A 15,330-nucleotide genomic window follows, 5' to 3' on the forward strand; every position below is an offset into this window, starting at 1 on the left:
AGGTGTCCTTTCCAGCCCTGCAGGCCTTGGGAATTTGAATTGCTGCAGGCGCCGGTATTCAGGCTGTAATGACTGAAAATATCCACAAGGCGGCAGCACTTCTTCCTGCCCCACTCGGGTTCCTCTGGCAATGGGAGTCCCAGAGAAAGTCAGGATGCAGGATTGTAGCTGAGAGTGGAATGTGCCAGGGCTCCTGTCTCTTGACTTCTTTCCCTTCCCCTGCAGCATTCAGAGAAATCCCAGGCCTACCCCAGACCGTGCCCTTGAGGGTGCTATGGTACTTAGGTGAGGAGACTTCGTGGATGGAGGCTGTTGGTGGGAACACCACCACCAGAAGACTTGGAGACCAACTGACATTGCATAGCTCTCCCTGCCCGCTGGGTCCATCGGGTTCGGCAAAAGTGAGCTCTAGGAGGGTCAGCCTGGATCTGGAGACTGAGGTCCCATCCACAGGGGATCCACCACTCCAGGTCCAAGGGGGCCTCCTTTGCTGGCACATCCTCCCCAGCTCCCTCGGGACAACCCAGTCCCACCTTGGGACCCAAGGCTACTCAGGCTCCAGGGATGTGACCGCATCCCAGGTCACCCAGGCCTGAGGGGAATACTGCTGGCATTTTTAAGATTGTGCATGCTACTTTTTATTGTTTAATGGAATCCAGTGGACTTACAGTGTCCTGGAAAACCCCTGATTCAGGTTTCCACATGCATCTGTGTGTTCATCTTCAGTTTTCCATGTAGCTGATCACGGAGTGGTGAGTAGGGTTCCCTGTGCTCCACAGTAGGTCCTGTTGATCGTGTTCTCTTTGTATATTACTGTGTATGTGGTCATCTTCACCTCCTGAGGTATGCTTCCTTCCACCCCCTCTCTCCTTTGGTTACCAGAGGTTTGTTTTCTATGACTGTGAGGCTGTTTCTGGCCTGTACATGAGTTATTTGGTATTGATTTTTTAGATTCTGCCCTGAAGTGATATCATAGGTTATCCAGCCTTTTCTCTATGGCTTCCTTCACTTAAAATGATCATTACCCGGTGTATCCATGTTGCTGAAGAAGGCATTCTTTCATCCTTTCCACGGCTGAAGCACACGGCATGGTGTGTATGTGTGTGTGTGTGTGTGTGTGTGTGTGTATAAATGTACAACATCTTCTGTATCCATCAGTCTGTTGGTGGACGTTTTGGTTCTTACGTGCCTCATCCAGTGTAAATGGTGCTACAATGAATCCGGGGAGCAAGTGTCCATTCATAATACGGTTTATCATTGAGTGGAGGCCCAGGAGAGAGAATGCCAGGCCCTGTGTTAGCCTAATATGAAGTATTTAAGGAATCTCCATAGTGTCCTTTATCCTGGCTGTTAGCAATTTACATTCCTAAAAACAGAGTAGGAGGGTTCTCTTTTCTCCCTGCCTTCTCCCACTTTTACTGCCTGTTGGTGTTCTGAGGATGACCATTCTGAGCATTGGGAGGTGATACCTCATGGTAGTTTTGATTTGCCATTCTCTAATAATTAGTGATGTAGAGCATCTTTTCCTGTGTTGAATTTCCTCCCCCCCCCCTTTTTTTAGGGGAAGAGAAAGAGAGGGCAAAAGACAGTGTACCTTACAGTTGATCCCTGGAGCTTGGGCCTTAAGGCTGGCCCTGTTTTGAGCTGTTTTTTTTGTTGTTGTTAGCAAACCCAGGGCCCTGAGGACAGGTGTCCTTTCCAGCCCCGACGTTGTGAGAATTGCCTGCAGGCACTGGTATTCAACTTGTAGTTACAGGAAATATCCGCAAGGTGGCAGCACCTCGTCTTACCTCACTGGGCTCCCCGGCCTTTTCTCTCTGGCTTCCTTAGTGTGATCGTCACTCAGTATGTCCGTGTTACTGCAAAGGCATTCTTTCGTTCTTCTCTATGGTTGAAGCATATTCCGTGGTATATATATGTTACATACATGTACCACATCTTCTGTATCCATCGGTCTGTTGGTGAACGTTTTGTTTCATCTGTGTCTCGTCCAGCGTCAATAGTGCTACAGTGACCGTGGGGAGCCTGTGTCGATTCATATTATGGTCTCTCATCAAGTGGAGGCTGAGGAGTGAGAATTCCAGGTCCTGTGGTAGCCCAATCTAAAGTGTTTAACGAACCTCCACACTGTCCTTTATCCTGGCTGTTAGCAATTTATGTTCCCCAGATCAGAGTGGGATGGTTCTGTTTTCCCCATGCCATCTCCCACTTTTACGGTCTGTGATTTGCCATTCTGACCAGTGTAAGGTGATACCTGGTGTTAGTTTTGATTTGCAGTTGTGTAATAATTAATGATGTAGGTCAAAATTTCCTGTGTGTTTTTTCTGAGAGACACACAGATGGAGAGAGGGAGGGAAAAGACAGTTGACATCATGTTCACCCCTTGAGGTTGGTCTCTTGAAGGTTTGCCCTGTACTGATGTGATTTTGGATGACCAACTGCAGGACATTTCTTGTTTACATCTGATGCATGTTCTGTTGTATATATGTACCACCTGTTTATGCATCCTTTTGTTGGTGCTTTGTTTTGCTTCAACATCCTGGCTATTGTGAACAGTGCTGCAAGAAAAATTGGTGGTGCATGTGTGTGTATATATATATATTTTTGTGTGTGTGTGTGTGTGTGGGGGGGGCTTCCCAAGTGGTGAAGAACCTGCCTGCCAGTGCAGGAGACATAAAAGATGTGGGTGCAACTCCTGGCTTTGGAAGAACCCCTGGAGGAGGGCATGGCAGTCCACTCCAGTATTCCTGCCTGGAGAACCCATGGACAGAGGAGCCTGGCGGGCTACAGTCCATGGCGTAACAGAGAGTTGGACACGACTGAAGAGACTAGCGGACAGCATGCATTTTTTGTAAGGATGGTTTTCTTTGAATATCTGCCCCCAGGTGGTATGGTAGAGTCATGTGATAGGTCAGTTTTCAGTTTTTTTGAGGAGTATCCATAGTGTTCTGTGTTTTGGGTGTTCCCAAAACTTTGTAGGGTCTGTTTCTTTTTCCCAACTTTCTGTAGCATTTATTGTTCATAGAATTTCTGATGATGGCCATTCTGATCCTAGTTAGGTGAATACATCAGTGCAGTTTCATATGTGTTTTTGTAGTAATTAGTGATACTGAGCATTTTTTCATATGCTTCTTGGCCATTATGTCTTCTTTGGACGAAAGTGTTTGGGTCTTCTGCCTATATTTTTGGGGGATTGTTTGTTTTTTTGGTGTTGAGCTGTATGATCGTTGAGCTGTATGATCTCTTCGTGAATTTTCAAGATTAACCCCATTTTCATTGCTCGTTTGCAAATATTTTCTCTTATTCTGAGGCTTGTTTTTTTGTCCTGATGATGGTTTTCTTTTCTGTGCAGCAGGTTTTAAGTTTCATTAGGTCCCATTTTTTATGTTTATTTTTATTTTCTTTACTGTGGGAGGTGTGTTAAAAAAAAGATCTTTTGTCCATTAAAATTCCTGGGATAATTCTTGAAAGTCAGGGAATGGTTTTAGAAAAAACATGGCCTGGGTGCTCTCATGTCCACACCCACAGGAAGTATTGAAAAAGTAAGAGTGAAACTGCCAATAGCACATGCTTTTTCTAGTAGGAAACAGCTGATTATTGGTTTGGTTAAAACTTAGAAGTAAAGAATCCCATGCAGCTTGTTGCAATAGCCCAACAAATAATACAGTTCAAATATATTTTTTTAAATACAGTTCAAGTATTCTTAAGCAATGTTGAGAGTTTTGTCCCACCAAAAGGTGCCTTGAGAAATAATCAATCCTACTAGTAAGTTCATTTTAATGTTACGTGGTTATTATGCATCTTTCTATGAAGAATGGTGTTTCATACCAAATATCCTATTGTAGCAGGTCATCTCATATTATTTTTCAAAGATCAATTTTGAGACATTTACAGGATTCATCAATCATGAAAATATTCAGCATTAGGATATGTGTTTTTAATTCAATTTTTTCATGGAGTTAAAGTGTATTTAATACTGAAATAAGATTTAAAATGTTGTGAATAAAATAACAAACTCTCAAGATTTTTAAAATTAAAGCATGAGGCGTCAATATTTTTTAAATTTCCTAGAATTATTTCCAAGACTGTCTTCCCTCCAGGAGGATATATTCATATAAGAGAACTTAAGTTGAATAGTATGAGATGTTCTGTTCAGTGAGATAGGAAAACATCCGTTTCTCTTTTTTAGTCGCTCAGTCATGTCCGACTCTTTGCGACCCCATGGACTGCAGCCCACCAGGCCTCCCTGTCCATCACCAACTCCCGGAGTTTACTCAAACTCTCATGTCCATTGAGTCAGTGATGCCATCCAACCATCTCATCCTCTGCCGTCCCCTTCTCCTCCTGCCTTCAGTCTTTCCCAGCATCAGGGTCTTTTCAAATGAGTCAGTTCTTCGCATCAGGTGGCCAAAGTATTTGAGCTTCAGCATCAGTCCTTCCAATGAACACCCAGGACTGATCTCCTTTAGGATGGACTGGTTGGATCTCCTTGCAGTCCAAGGGAGTCTCAAGAGTTTCTCCAGCACCACAGTTCAAATACAGTTGTTAGATCCTAATAAACTGTGGGCCTGTCCTTGCGGCCATACTTCATGATCACAAAAGTCAGTTGTGCCTTGTTGGTTCTCAATTTCTAGTTCCTGTCATTTCCCAGTACCTTTATGTTATTTCACCAAAACAGGCAGAAATATAAAAACTGTGCTTTTAATTCTCTTTCTGAATCCAGGCTTGGTTAGTGACTTGTTTCTAAATCTTCAGATGCTCAACAGTCTAACGTAACTGTTTGAAACTGGGGTTTTGGACTGTGGCTTTTTGCACTCTCGTTTCTTTGCCGCATTCTTGGTAACAGAAACGAAGTTTTCTTGTCTCGGTTTATTTCCTTTAAAAGCCATGGAGTAGAGAATAGATTCGTTAATTATTTTGAACGATCATACCTCCTGCCTCTTAGAATCCCCCTTTGCCCCTTGCTGGCTTTCTGGTATTTTAATGATGGCAGACCAGTATAAATCCTTCCACTGCTCCTTTTGGTTGGCGGTTTACCAGCCTGAGGCAGGTGATGGTCTGAAAATTCATATGCAGCTGCTCGGAGGATCCAGGCAAGGTAGACTGGTGATGGGCAGGTCGATGTAGTGGGACAGGCGTAGCCTCTGGTGACCTGCAGCGAACACACACAGCTCCCCCTCTACAGCTCATGATGCCCAGGTGAGCACAGGAGCCTGGGGGAACACCAGGCACGTTTTCAAAAAGAGCTGGAAATGTGAATCTTACTGTAAAAAGTTTTCACTTTTTAGATGTTGGAGACTAATAACTGTGACAAAGATGATGGCTTCAATATATCTGTAGAGTGAATATGATCTACAGGTCAACAATTTGTGACCACTCATGTACTCGGTGATAGAGAGGATTAAGTCCCTGTGGGTGTTTGAGGAAGACCAGCCTTCCCAGGTGGTGCTAGTGGTAAAGAATCCACCTGCCAGTGCTGCAGATGCAGGCGACGGGGGTTCGATCCCTTGGCCGGGAAGATCCCCTGGAGAAGGAACTTGCCACCCGCTCTGGTATTCTTGCCTAGAGAATCCCATGGACAGAGGAGCCTGGTGGGCTCCGGTCCATGGGTCACAAAGAGTCAGACAGGACTTGGCGACTGAGCAGGCACACACAGGGTTACATCAGTAGAGAGTTTTGTTCTTTTGTGCTGATTGTTGCTGTAGGTGCCACAAGAAGGATTAATATGCTGAAGTTCCCAGTTACTTTTGGAGAGTGAACTATCGGTTCTTTATCTGGCTGTAAAGAAAAATTGGAGCCACAGTGACGAGTTGAATTCCTGATGTGGCGCTGCTCAAAGTTCAGAGAATGGTGGACCCAAGCTGCCCAGCTGGGAACTCCTGTTTGGAGATGGCAGTTGTTCTGCTCAGTAGAAGGAGTTACAGGATCTTATGTATGTATTTCATAGATCCTCCCAAAGTCTTGCTGACAGATGTCTCTCATTCTACAAAGTAAATATTTAGAAGGAGGAGTTGCTCCAAATGTAGTTGATACACTGGATAAGACAATAATTCTACTTATAATTTAGCAGCAGGCTCATAAAGTGAGCAGAGTTTCATTTGACGTGCAGGTGAAATATTATCGTTTACTCTTTAAAGGAGGAAGAACTCAGAAAAGACATTGCTTTGTGGTTTTCTGCCTGTGTGAAAATGACTCCTCATAATAATTTACTACCATGAAAACTAAGACCAAGGGTCTGTGTGTATAAATGTGACCTATTAAAAGAAACGAGTAATCGGATATTATCGGATGTAGGTATTCTCTTAGAAATGCTCAGCACTAATGAATACATCAAAAACCATACTTTATTTTATGTATAGCAATACAATTTACATATTAAATAACACTATAATAGAGTGATTTGATATACTTCTAAACAGAAGAAAAAAGGGGAAAATTTCAGGTTACAAAACCCCTCCCCCCAAACAAATTAAAAAAGAAAACCCAACTGTCACAATCACTGCCTCAAAGAAATAACACATGTTGGATTCTTTTGGAATGCAAAGATGGTTCTTGCTACTTCAATACACAGAAAATTGAATTCACATATCCACCACAAAGGAAAAAAAAAAAAAAAACTAGGACAGAATTGAAACTAGAAAAAAATTAGCTTTATATGAAAATATAAAATTCTATGATTATATACCATAGATACAAAGTTCCCAGAAGATGCTTATCCAAGCAACAAAATATTTACAGTTTTAATGATTTTCGCTATTTCAAAATGAAGTGAAAGAAACATGAATCCACACAAAGGCTGAATTTTTTTTTTCTTTTTTTAAGAAACAATGGCTACTTGCTAGTTTCAAATGTCCTAACAAAAAAGGAGTCACTACCCCAAATGTTGGAGAGTTGCGACATTTTATAAAATCGTTTGTCTCCTTTTCTGGAGATGTTTTATTTCTTAAAACTCAAGATTATTTTTCTTGAAATTAATTATCCTCTGTAGAAAATGCTTCCCTTTGCAAATATTTAACAAAAATACTAAAAACAGTTTAACAGCTAAGACAAAGTAGAGGCCAAATACCATTCTTTTAACTCCTTCTGGTTTGTCCCATGCCTTCTTTCTAGAGATAAGTGAAGCCAATATTGTATGTTAAATGGCAACTATGGGCAAGCGCAAAGGGGTAAGTGGGATTACAGCTGTTTAAATAAAAAAAAGCAGGCGTTTTTCCCTTCATATAAAAATTCACTGGCACCATTTGAACATAAACTTTAGGACATAGGAGTTGGAAATGCATTTTCCAATATAACTTGCTAGATTCTTAAGACAAACTACGTTTTGATTATTATTTCCTAAATTATGATGAGTTTGGGTTTCTTTCTTAAAATTTTTTGCTTACAATTAGTATGTGTCTTTGGTAAATTGGTATCTATATTTTAAGTTTTAAATACAGTATATATACGTTTAAGAAAATTCATAACAAGGCAGTTGTGCTGTCATTACAAAATAATTAAGGTTATCTGTTGATTTCAATGTCACTCCGGGCTAAAACCTCCAGCCACCAGACCCTAAATGCCATAAACATCTCTGACCTTGCTGGACTTTTCAACTTGAAATTGACTCTGAAAGCTCCAAGGCATAAAAATTAGGAAAAGCAATTCACCCCATCTTAATCATCTTGAATTTCAGAAGGAAACTTTTTTTTAAATATAAAAGACAGTATTGTAACTTTTAGATGTAGGTAAGGTTCTTGGTGGCAATAAGGTGTGTTTTCTCTGATGTCCAGCATGGCCACTTGTCTTGATCTTTGCAGTTCATTTTGAATGTGTGCCTTCTGCTTATGTAGAATTCCTATACTCTAAAAGCTTATTTTTGTAACAGCACACAGTAATTTGTAATAGCTATTTCCTTTCCTCCTGAGTGCATGGGCTAATAACCTTGTTATTTAGTTAAGCAATGTGCCTCTATCTCAAAGAAAACACCATCTTTGAAACTCTTTGCCTCTGGAAAGATATAAGCTTATATTTGCCAATGCCATATGAAGAATAATAGGATACACTCTATAGTCAAAGTGAGGAACTGCTGAGCACAATTATCCTCAGTGAAGTGTGTTTGGACCATTTTGGCAAGATGGGCAAACAGCAATTGCTTGTGGTTCAGTGGGTTAGGGTTGGTAGACTTTGGTTCAGGCCCACTACAGACACTCGATTGCTCACAGAGAACTTCTAAGCCATCCTTGTGATGTTTGTTTTATCTCTGACCTATCTCTCTCTTTTATCATGATTCTGATACCCATGGAAGAGATGGTCACAGAATTGGAGGGCATGAATTTCCACGAATTGGGCCTTCTGTGATAGCAGGAAGTGAAGGACAGGGAGGCCTGGCGGGCTGCAGTCTGTGGGGTTGCAAAGAGTCGGACACGACCGAGTGACTGATCAACAACAGCACGGAAGGGAATACTTGCCATGTGTCCTGAAAAGATTACAGAGGGACCACAACCCCCAACCTGAATGTTACTTCTGAAAGTCAGGTCCACTGTGCCGTCTACTGAGAGAGTCCGCTCACGTCAGCACGCTGTACAGCTAAAGTGACCTCCGTAACGGACTGAAATGACCCAGCCCTTGCCATGCTGAGGGGAAGCCTTCCTGAAAGCTCCCCCTCCTGATCTCCCGCAGCCGGTGGTGGCAGTGTTCGCGGGCGCAGGCTTTTCCCTCACGTCACCTCTGATGGGAGCAGAGGGACGGTGGACACGTCCGTGTCCTCCACCCCATTAACAGCTGCGGAAACGGGGCTGGCCTGTCCATATTTCCTCAAGCAAGCCCACACAGCTCGTGGATAGTGGGCTCCCCGGTGTGGCTGAATCTGCGCGATGAGATCAGATGAATCCTGGCAGATTATGTTGTTCATGAAAACTTGGCTGACCTGGCCTGTGTGTTAGAAATCCTGGGCCAGGAGGCCTCAGCAGCTTTGGTCCTTTCAGCCCCGCTCTGACAACCTTCATAGAAAACCAACTCAGGATAAACCGAGTCTCAATGCTGCTTATCACGGATGTTTTAATGCCTAGCCAGACAGTATGGCCATAGCCAGTGTGACCTGTTGGTTGATGTTTATTGACATCAAAAAATAAAAATAACCAAAACCCTTTTCCTCTTCACAGGCTCAGTCCTGGTGATGGCTTAACTTCTGACAGAAGTCACCCCTCAAAAGCAAATATGCAGCAGAAGAAACAGATCTCAGTAAGTAGCTTATTTTTCTAACTTGCTGAACTGAAGTTTCTTGTGAATGCTCCTGATTTTCCCATGATGGACGGCAGGGTGAATGTAGCTCTGGGAAATTACCCCTTGGGCTCTCTGTCCCTGTGAGCAGTCTCTCTTACTGAAGTGATCCTGTTTTTGAGGCTAAAGTACACAAACGTGTACAAAGCTGTCTCCTACTGTTAAGAACTCTTTGAAAATGCCACTGTTACCTTTCACTCAAGATTCTAATTGTCTCTCTCCAAGTCAGATTTCTCCATGTGGAGGAACCTAGATAGTCCCAAGACTTTTTGCTAATTAATACAATATTTTCAGTTTAAGTAGAAGAATGCATGTAATTAATGAGCTTTATCATGAAATATTTGGCAAAAAAAAAAAAAAGGAAAGAAAAGAATGTAAGAATGTTAACTCTATAGGTAGTTTTTATTAGATTGCTATATGAGTAATAGGAATATTTTCTAGGACTACTTTCAAAATTACACACCTGCCAAGATTTGCATTATTCCACCTGCCAAGAGGTATGGAATTATAAACCATGACGCATTAATGAAGACTCACTAAAGGGTTTCATAACTGGAGTTTCGTAAAATATTGCCATCTCTCTTTTGTAAAAGATGGCCCTGATTTGGGGGGCCGGGATGTAACTATTTCAGAGAGTCAAAATGGAAATAACACACACTGTCCACATAGCTACTGTGAAAACTGTAATACAGAGATATCCTTTATTTTGACACAGTTGGGCATTTTTTAAAGCTAGGAATATAACTTGGAAACTAGGAAGTGATGTTCACATCAGACGACTCTTAAGCCTTCTTGTTTCTTAATGGACACCTTCCCCATCACGAATGGGACTCTCTCAAGGCCACGACATTGACAGACCTTCAGAGTAGCCCCCTCCCCACACTATTCTTTAGAAGGAAACAGTGCTCATCCACTCCATTAAAACACAGGAGGCATAGAGAAGTATTGAACAGTGCCTTAAAAAACAGGAGAGGTCTGAGGAAAAGGACAGCATTGCCTGCTAGGAGGATGCAGCTGCTTTAGCAAGAGTAATAATAATTAAAAAAAAAAAATCAAAAGAGTCACTGTCATAACAAAGACCTTCACTATACTGAATTAAAAAAAGTAGCATGTATGGTGTCGTGGAATGTCACGTCAGGGTTTGCTTTAGTATCAGATTATAGGCAGTAACACTGATCAGATAGTGCAAACTAGGTAAAACCGCGTTTCACTGTGGGAAATGAACAGAGGTGCAAATGCTCAGTAGGATACCATTGAGACATAAAATGGCAAAAAATAAATATCAAAACTTTTATCAGTGTAAAAAAGTAACTGGGTTATCATATAACCTAGACCTAGAGTCTGGCAAAAAAAAGGCCTCAAAAAAGTTCTCAGTCTTCAGAAGGTTTACAAATGAAGCACTCTTTTCACGATTCCGGTCACACCAGCGACTCCATGCTCTCGGCAGGGTCCGACTCGTCCGCGGTGAGAGCAGCACCGTTTCTGTCCACTGTCATGGGGCCATTTCCATTCTCTTTAGTGCTGACCAAGCTGAGCATTGCTTTGTAGACAAACTGGTACTGTTCCTGGAAAATGAGAGGAAGATGGTTTTGGAGCTGAAGAAGAGCTTCATCTCATTTCATTGCAGGTAAAAACGCTGATTAAAAATATAACTGTGAAAAATACACTAGAGACACAGGAATATATGTCTGTGCTCTTTAAGAAACTTACAAAATCATCTGTGGACTCCTTTATGATGAAAACCTACACCTGCTTCGTGTCCTTTTCATCTCTCTTACCTTGGAATGAGTTCTCAGTGTTGATGGTCCACTAAGATAATAGGAAATCTGTATTTTATCTTCAGAAAACACTATATACTCTAGAAAGCAGAGTTTCTCCAGCACAGCGCTGCTGACGCGTGGCTGAGTCGACTGTAGGGGCCATCCTAGGTGGTGGTGCGTTTAGCAGTGTCCCTGGGCTCCACTCACGCAACTCCAACCCCAGTGGTGATAACTGAAAACGGGCCGCCGACATTGCCCAGCATCCCCTACGGGGCAGAATTACTCCATCCCCACCCCCATCGAGAACTACTGTTGTACAGGGTGAGGCTGAGTGTCAACGGATGTTGTACAGGTTTTGCAAATAAACACAGTACTTACAATGTCTGTAAATACTCCAGGCCTCATCAGATTGATCATTTTTGCAACCTGGAAAACATCCACAGCATTTTCATTCTCCAGTTGCTGGGACAAGGTGGTAAGAGCACACAACATTCCTGCTGAAACTGCGCCATACCTTGGGGAGGCAAAAAAAAAGAAAAAGCTATTTCAGAATCGCTAAAAGACTGAATATGTTGGAATGAAGTTACCATCACGTATTTCTATAGAAGCTAGGGAGACTGTGTTGATACCTTATATTAACTGATATTGGACTGTCAAGGAATATAAAAAGTTGTTGGGATTTTGGTTAGGCTGCATTGAATATCTTAAGTAGATCTGAGGAAATAAACCTCTTTTTGAGTTTTTCTGTTCACATATCTTTATTTCCATTTACTCAAGTCTTTTATAGTTTTCAATTAGATTTTATAGTTTTCTGCATATTGTTGTTGTTGTTTAGTTGCTAAGTCGTGTCTGACTCTTTTGGGACCCCATGGATTATAGCCCACCAGCCTCTTCCATCCATTGGATTCTCTAGACAAGAATACTGCCATTTCCTTCTCCAGGGGATCTTCCTGACCCAGTGATCAAACCCCCGTCTCTGGCGTCTCCTACACTGGCAAGCAGGTTCTTTACCACTGCACCACCAGGAAAGTCCAGTTTTCTGTATAGTCTTTGCCAATGTCATTTTAGGGTGATTCCTAGGTAGTTTCTGTTATTCCAAAGAATGGCCTCTCTTTAGGACATTAGTGTTTGGTTTCAATGGATATATATAGGGAAGTTATTGATTTTTCACATGGTGAACTTGTATTCAGCCATGCGGGACTTTTTTTAAGTTCTAATAATCTGGATTCTCTAGGTTAGTTAGCTACACCGTCATCTGCCAATAATGCCAGTTATGTCTTTCTTTTATACCTCTTACATCTTTTGCTTTTACTGCATTGGATAGGATATCAGTAGTCTTCCATTCTGACACTGTAAAGAGGTACCATATTGTGTTAATGGTAAAGCTTCTACTTTCTTAATATTAAATAAAAGTATTTCTATAGGCGTCTGAGAAGTAACATTTAACAAGTTAAAGAGAATGCTTTTGACTTTAAAGTTTGTTAAGAGTGTCTTCTTTTGGGCATGGGGATCATGAATGGGTGTCATTTTATTGTATGTTTTCAAGCATCTACAAGTTTAAAAAAGTTCCTTTAGTAAAGTTCTGAATTAACTGAGAGCAGTTTTTGGTACCATTTAACTAGCTCTGTCTTTCTGAGAGAAATCTTTTTAAATGATGTATATAATTCTTTCAGTATAACACACTGGGTTTTATTTGACAGCATTTTCTTCAGATCTTTGTATCAATATTCAAGTAAGTAACAGTGGCTTATACTGTTCCATTCTGGTGTTAGCTTCATCTGTTTTCTTAATCAAGGTTACATTACATGTTTTGTGTGTGTGCTACCGTTCAAGTGGAGCCTGGTCAAAACGTAGCGGGCCTCGACAGGTTGAAAACTCTATGTACCAGGCTTATAAGTACTTTATATGTGCCAACTACTTTAATCCTCAGAAAAATCCAGGTACTATTAATATCCTCATTTTGAGGTTGAATGAACAGTGCACATCCAGGTCAGTAACTGGGGTCATAGCTTGGGAGACGAGTTTTTACTGGGGCTGATACACGTCATGGGCTCAGAACAGAGACTGGTAAGTACCATATGTTCACTAAGTATCGTTTATTATGATTAGGTAGGCTTAACAATTTATTGGTATAGCATTATAAATAGTTTAAAATGTTTATTTCATTTTCTTTAAAACATTTATATGATTTTTAACCTGTTAGTAAAATACAAAGTACAGTAACCCTCATGACTCTGTCACCAAACTAAAACAATCATCAGCTTGCAGCTGGTCTTGTTTCATGTCTATTTCCACCACATGTGTTTTGAAGCAAACCCCAGATTTTTTATTCATTAATAAATCAGTATAAAATTCCAAAAGATAAGGACTTTAAAAATAAACATCATCTTCAGTCAGTCCAGTTCAGTCGCTCAGTTGTGTTCGACTCTTTGCAACCTCATGAGCTGCTGCACGCCAGGCCTCCCTCGCCATCACTAACTCCCGGAGTCCACCCAAACCCATGTCCATCGAGTCACTGATGCCATCCAACCTATCTCACCTCTGTCGTCCCCTTCTCCTCCTGCCCTCAATCTTTCCCAGCATCAGGGTCTTTTCCTCTTCGCATCAGGTAGCCAAAATATTGGAGTTTCAGCTTCAACATCCGTCCTTCCAATGAACACAGGACTGATCTCCTTTAGGATGGACTGGTTGGATCTCCTTGCAGTCCAAGGGACTCTCAAGAGTCTTCTCCAACACCACAGTTCAAAGCATCAATTCTTCGGCACCCAGATTTCTTTATAGTCCCACTCTCACATCCATACATGACTACTGGACAAACCATAGCCTTGACTAGATGGACCTTTGTTGGCAAAGTAATGTCTCTGCTTTTAAATATGCTGTCTAGGTTGGTCATAACTTTCCCTCCAATGAGTAAGCATCTTTTAATTTCATGGCTGCAATCACCATCTGCGGTGATTTTGGAGCCCCCCAAAATAAAGTCAGCCACTGTTTCCACATCTATTTTCCATGAAGTGATGGGACCAGATGCCATGATCTTAGTTTTCTGAATGTTGAGCTTTAAGCCAACTTTTTCACTCTCCTCTTTCACTTTCATCAAGAGGCTCTTTAGTTCTTCGCTTTCTGCCATAAGGGTGGTGTCATCTGCATATCTGAGGTTATTGATATTTCTCCCGGCAATCTTGATTCCAGCTTGTGCTTCCTCCAGTCCCCTGTACTTGAATGTCCTTTCTTCTCTTGGGTACAGACTTTAATATTTATGTATTTAATTTAGAAATGTTTAAATAAAAAAGTAGAACTTTAGAAATAAAGGATAGTTGACTTACAATGTTGTGCCAGTCTCTGCTATATAGCGAAGTGACTCAGTTAAAAACATGTATACATTCTATTTTTTTTTTTTTTTTACTCTTTTCCATGATGGTTTATGCCAGAAGTTCCCTGTGGTATATACAATAGGACCTTGTTGGTTATCTGTCCTCTGTATAATAGGTTGCATCTGCAGACCCTGACTCCCCATCTTCCCTCCCACTCCCCTTCTGCTTCTCAACCACAAGTCTGGCTGCTGTATGTGTGAGTCTGTTTCTGGTGTGAAGGTCGGTGCATCTGTGCCATATTTTAAATTCCACAAATAAGTGATACCATATGGTATTTGTCTTTCTCTTTCTGACTTACTCCACTTAGTATGATACTCTCTAGGTCCATCCATGTTGCTGCAAATGACATTATTTCATTCTTTTTAATGCAAGTGTAGTATTCCATTGGGTATGTGTACACTTCTTTATCCATTCCTCTGTTGATGGCGTACATACTGTTACAGGTCACTACTAGATCAGCCTTGTCGATTATGGTTTTCAGATCTTTTCTCCGAATGTCACTATTTGCTGTATCCTGAGAATTCATTGTAATACCTCATCCCTTTATTCAGTTGTTAGAGAATCTTCAGCCATGATTTTTTTTCAGCTTTTTTTCTTCCTCTTTCGTCTATCTCTCCATAGATCATCCCTTAGACTGATGTCAGAACTTCTGTATCTGACTTCCATATCTGAGTCTGATTGCAGTTTTGTCCATTCTACTACTAGCCCATCTCTTATACTTTCCATTTATTAGCCTCTAATTTGTTCCAATTTCATAATAAGTGTTTCTGATTCATTAAATCTTTAGATCTCTGCTTGTATTATTTTAAAACAATTATGACTTCTCTTTTAACTCTGATTCACTGTATTTTTTCTTCTTGTTCATCATGTTGTCTTTCTTCAGATTCTAAAATGAATTGAGTTTGCCTTCTGATTGTAGCATAGCTGGGATTTCCCACCTC

The 15,330-nt window shown here is 41.2% G+C and overlaps 1 protein-coding gene and 1 long non-coding RNA gene across 13 annotated transcripts in view; one reads left to right on the forward strand and one right to left on the reverse strand.

Moving 5' to 3' along the window:
• Positions 1 to 11,558, forward strand: part of LOC145519839 (uncharacterized) — a 98,887-nt gene extending 87,329 nt beyond the window's left edge. The window contains exon 2 of the long non-coding RNA XR_014063955.1: positions 9,141 to 11,558. This is a non-coding gene — a long non-coding RNA (uncharacterized LOC145519839). The remainder of the gene's footprint in view (positions 1 to 9,140) is intronic.
• PTPRG (protein tyrosine phosphatase receptor type G) overlaps positions 9,929 to 15,330 on the reverse strand; it is a 767,420-nt gene continuing 762,018 nt past the window's right edge. For all 12 annotated transcript variants that reach the window (XM_081524560.1, XM_081524557.1, XM_081524554.1 and 9 more), the window contains 2 exons: positions 11,397 to 11,532; positions 9,929 to 10,823 (listed from right to left, as the gene is read on the reverse strand). In XM_081524560.1, coding sequence (XP_081380686.1) covers positions 10,677 to 10,823; positions 11,397 to 11,532 — 283 coding nt within the window. In that variant the 3' untranslated portion in view covers positions 9,929 to 10,676. The remainder of the gene's footprint in view (positions 10,824 to 11,396; positions 11,533 to 15,330) is intronic.

This window comes from Giraffa tippelskirchi, chromosome 9 (assembly GCF_054371585.1).
Source record: "Giraffa tippelskirchi isolate mGirTip1 chromosome 9, T2T-mGirTip1v1.2.pri, whole genome shotgun sequence".
Taxonomy (NCBI): domain Eukaryota; kingdom Metazoa; phylum Chordata; class Mammalia; order Artiodactyla; family Giraffidae; genus Giraffa; species Giraffa tippelskirchi.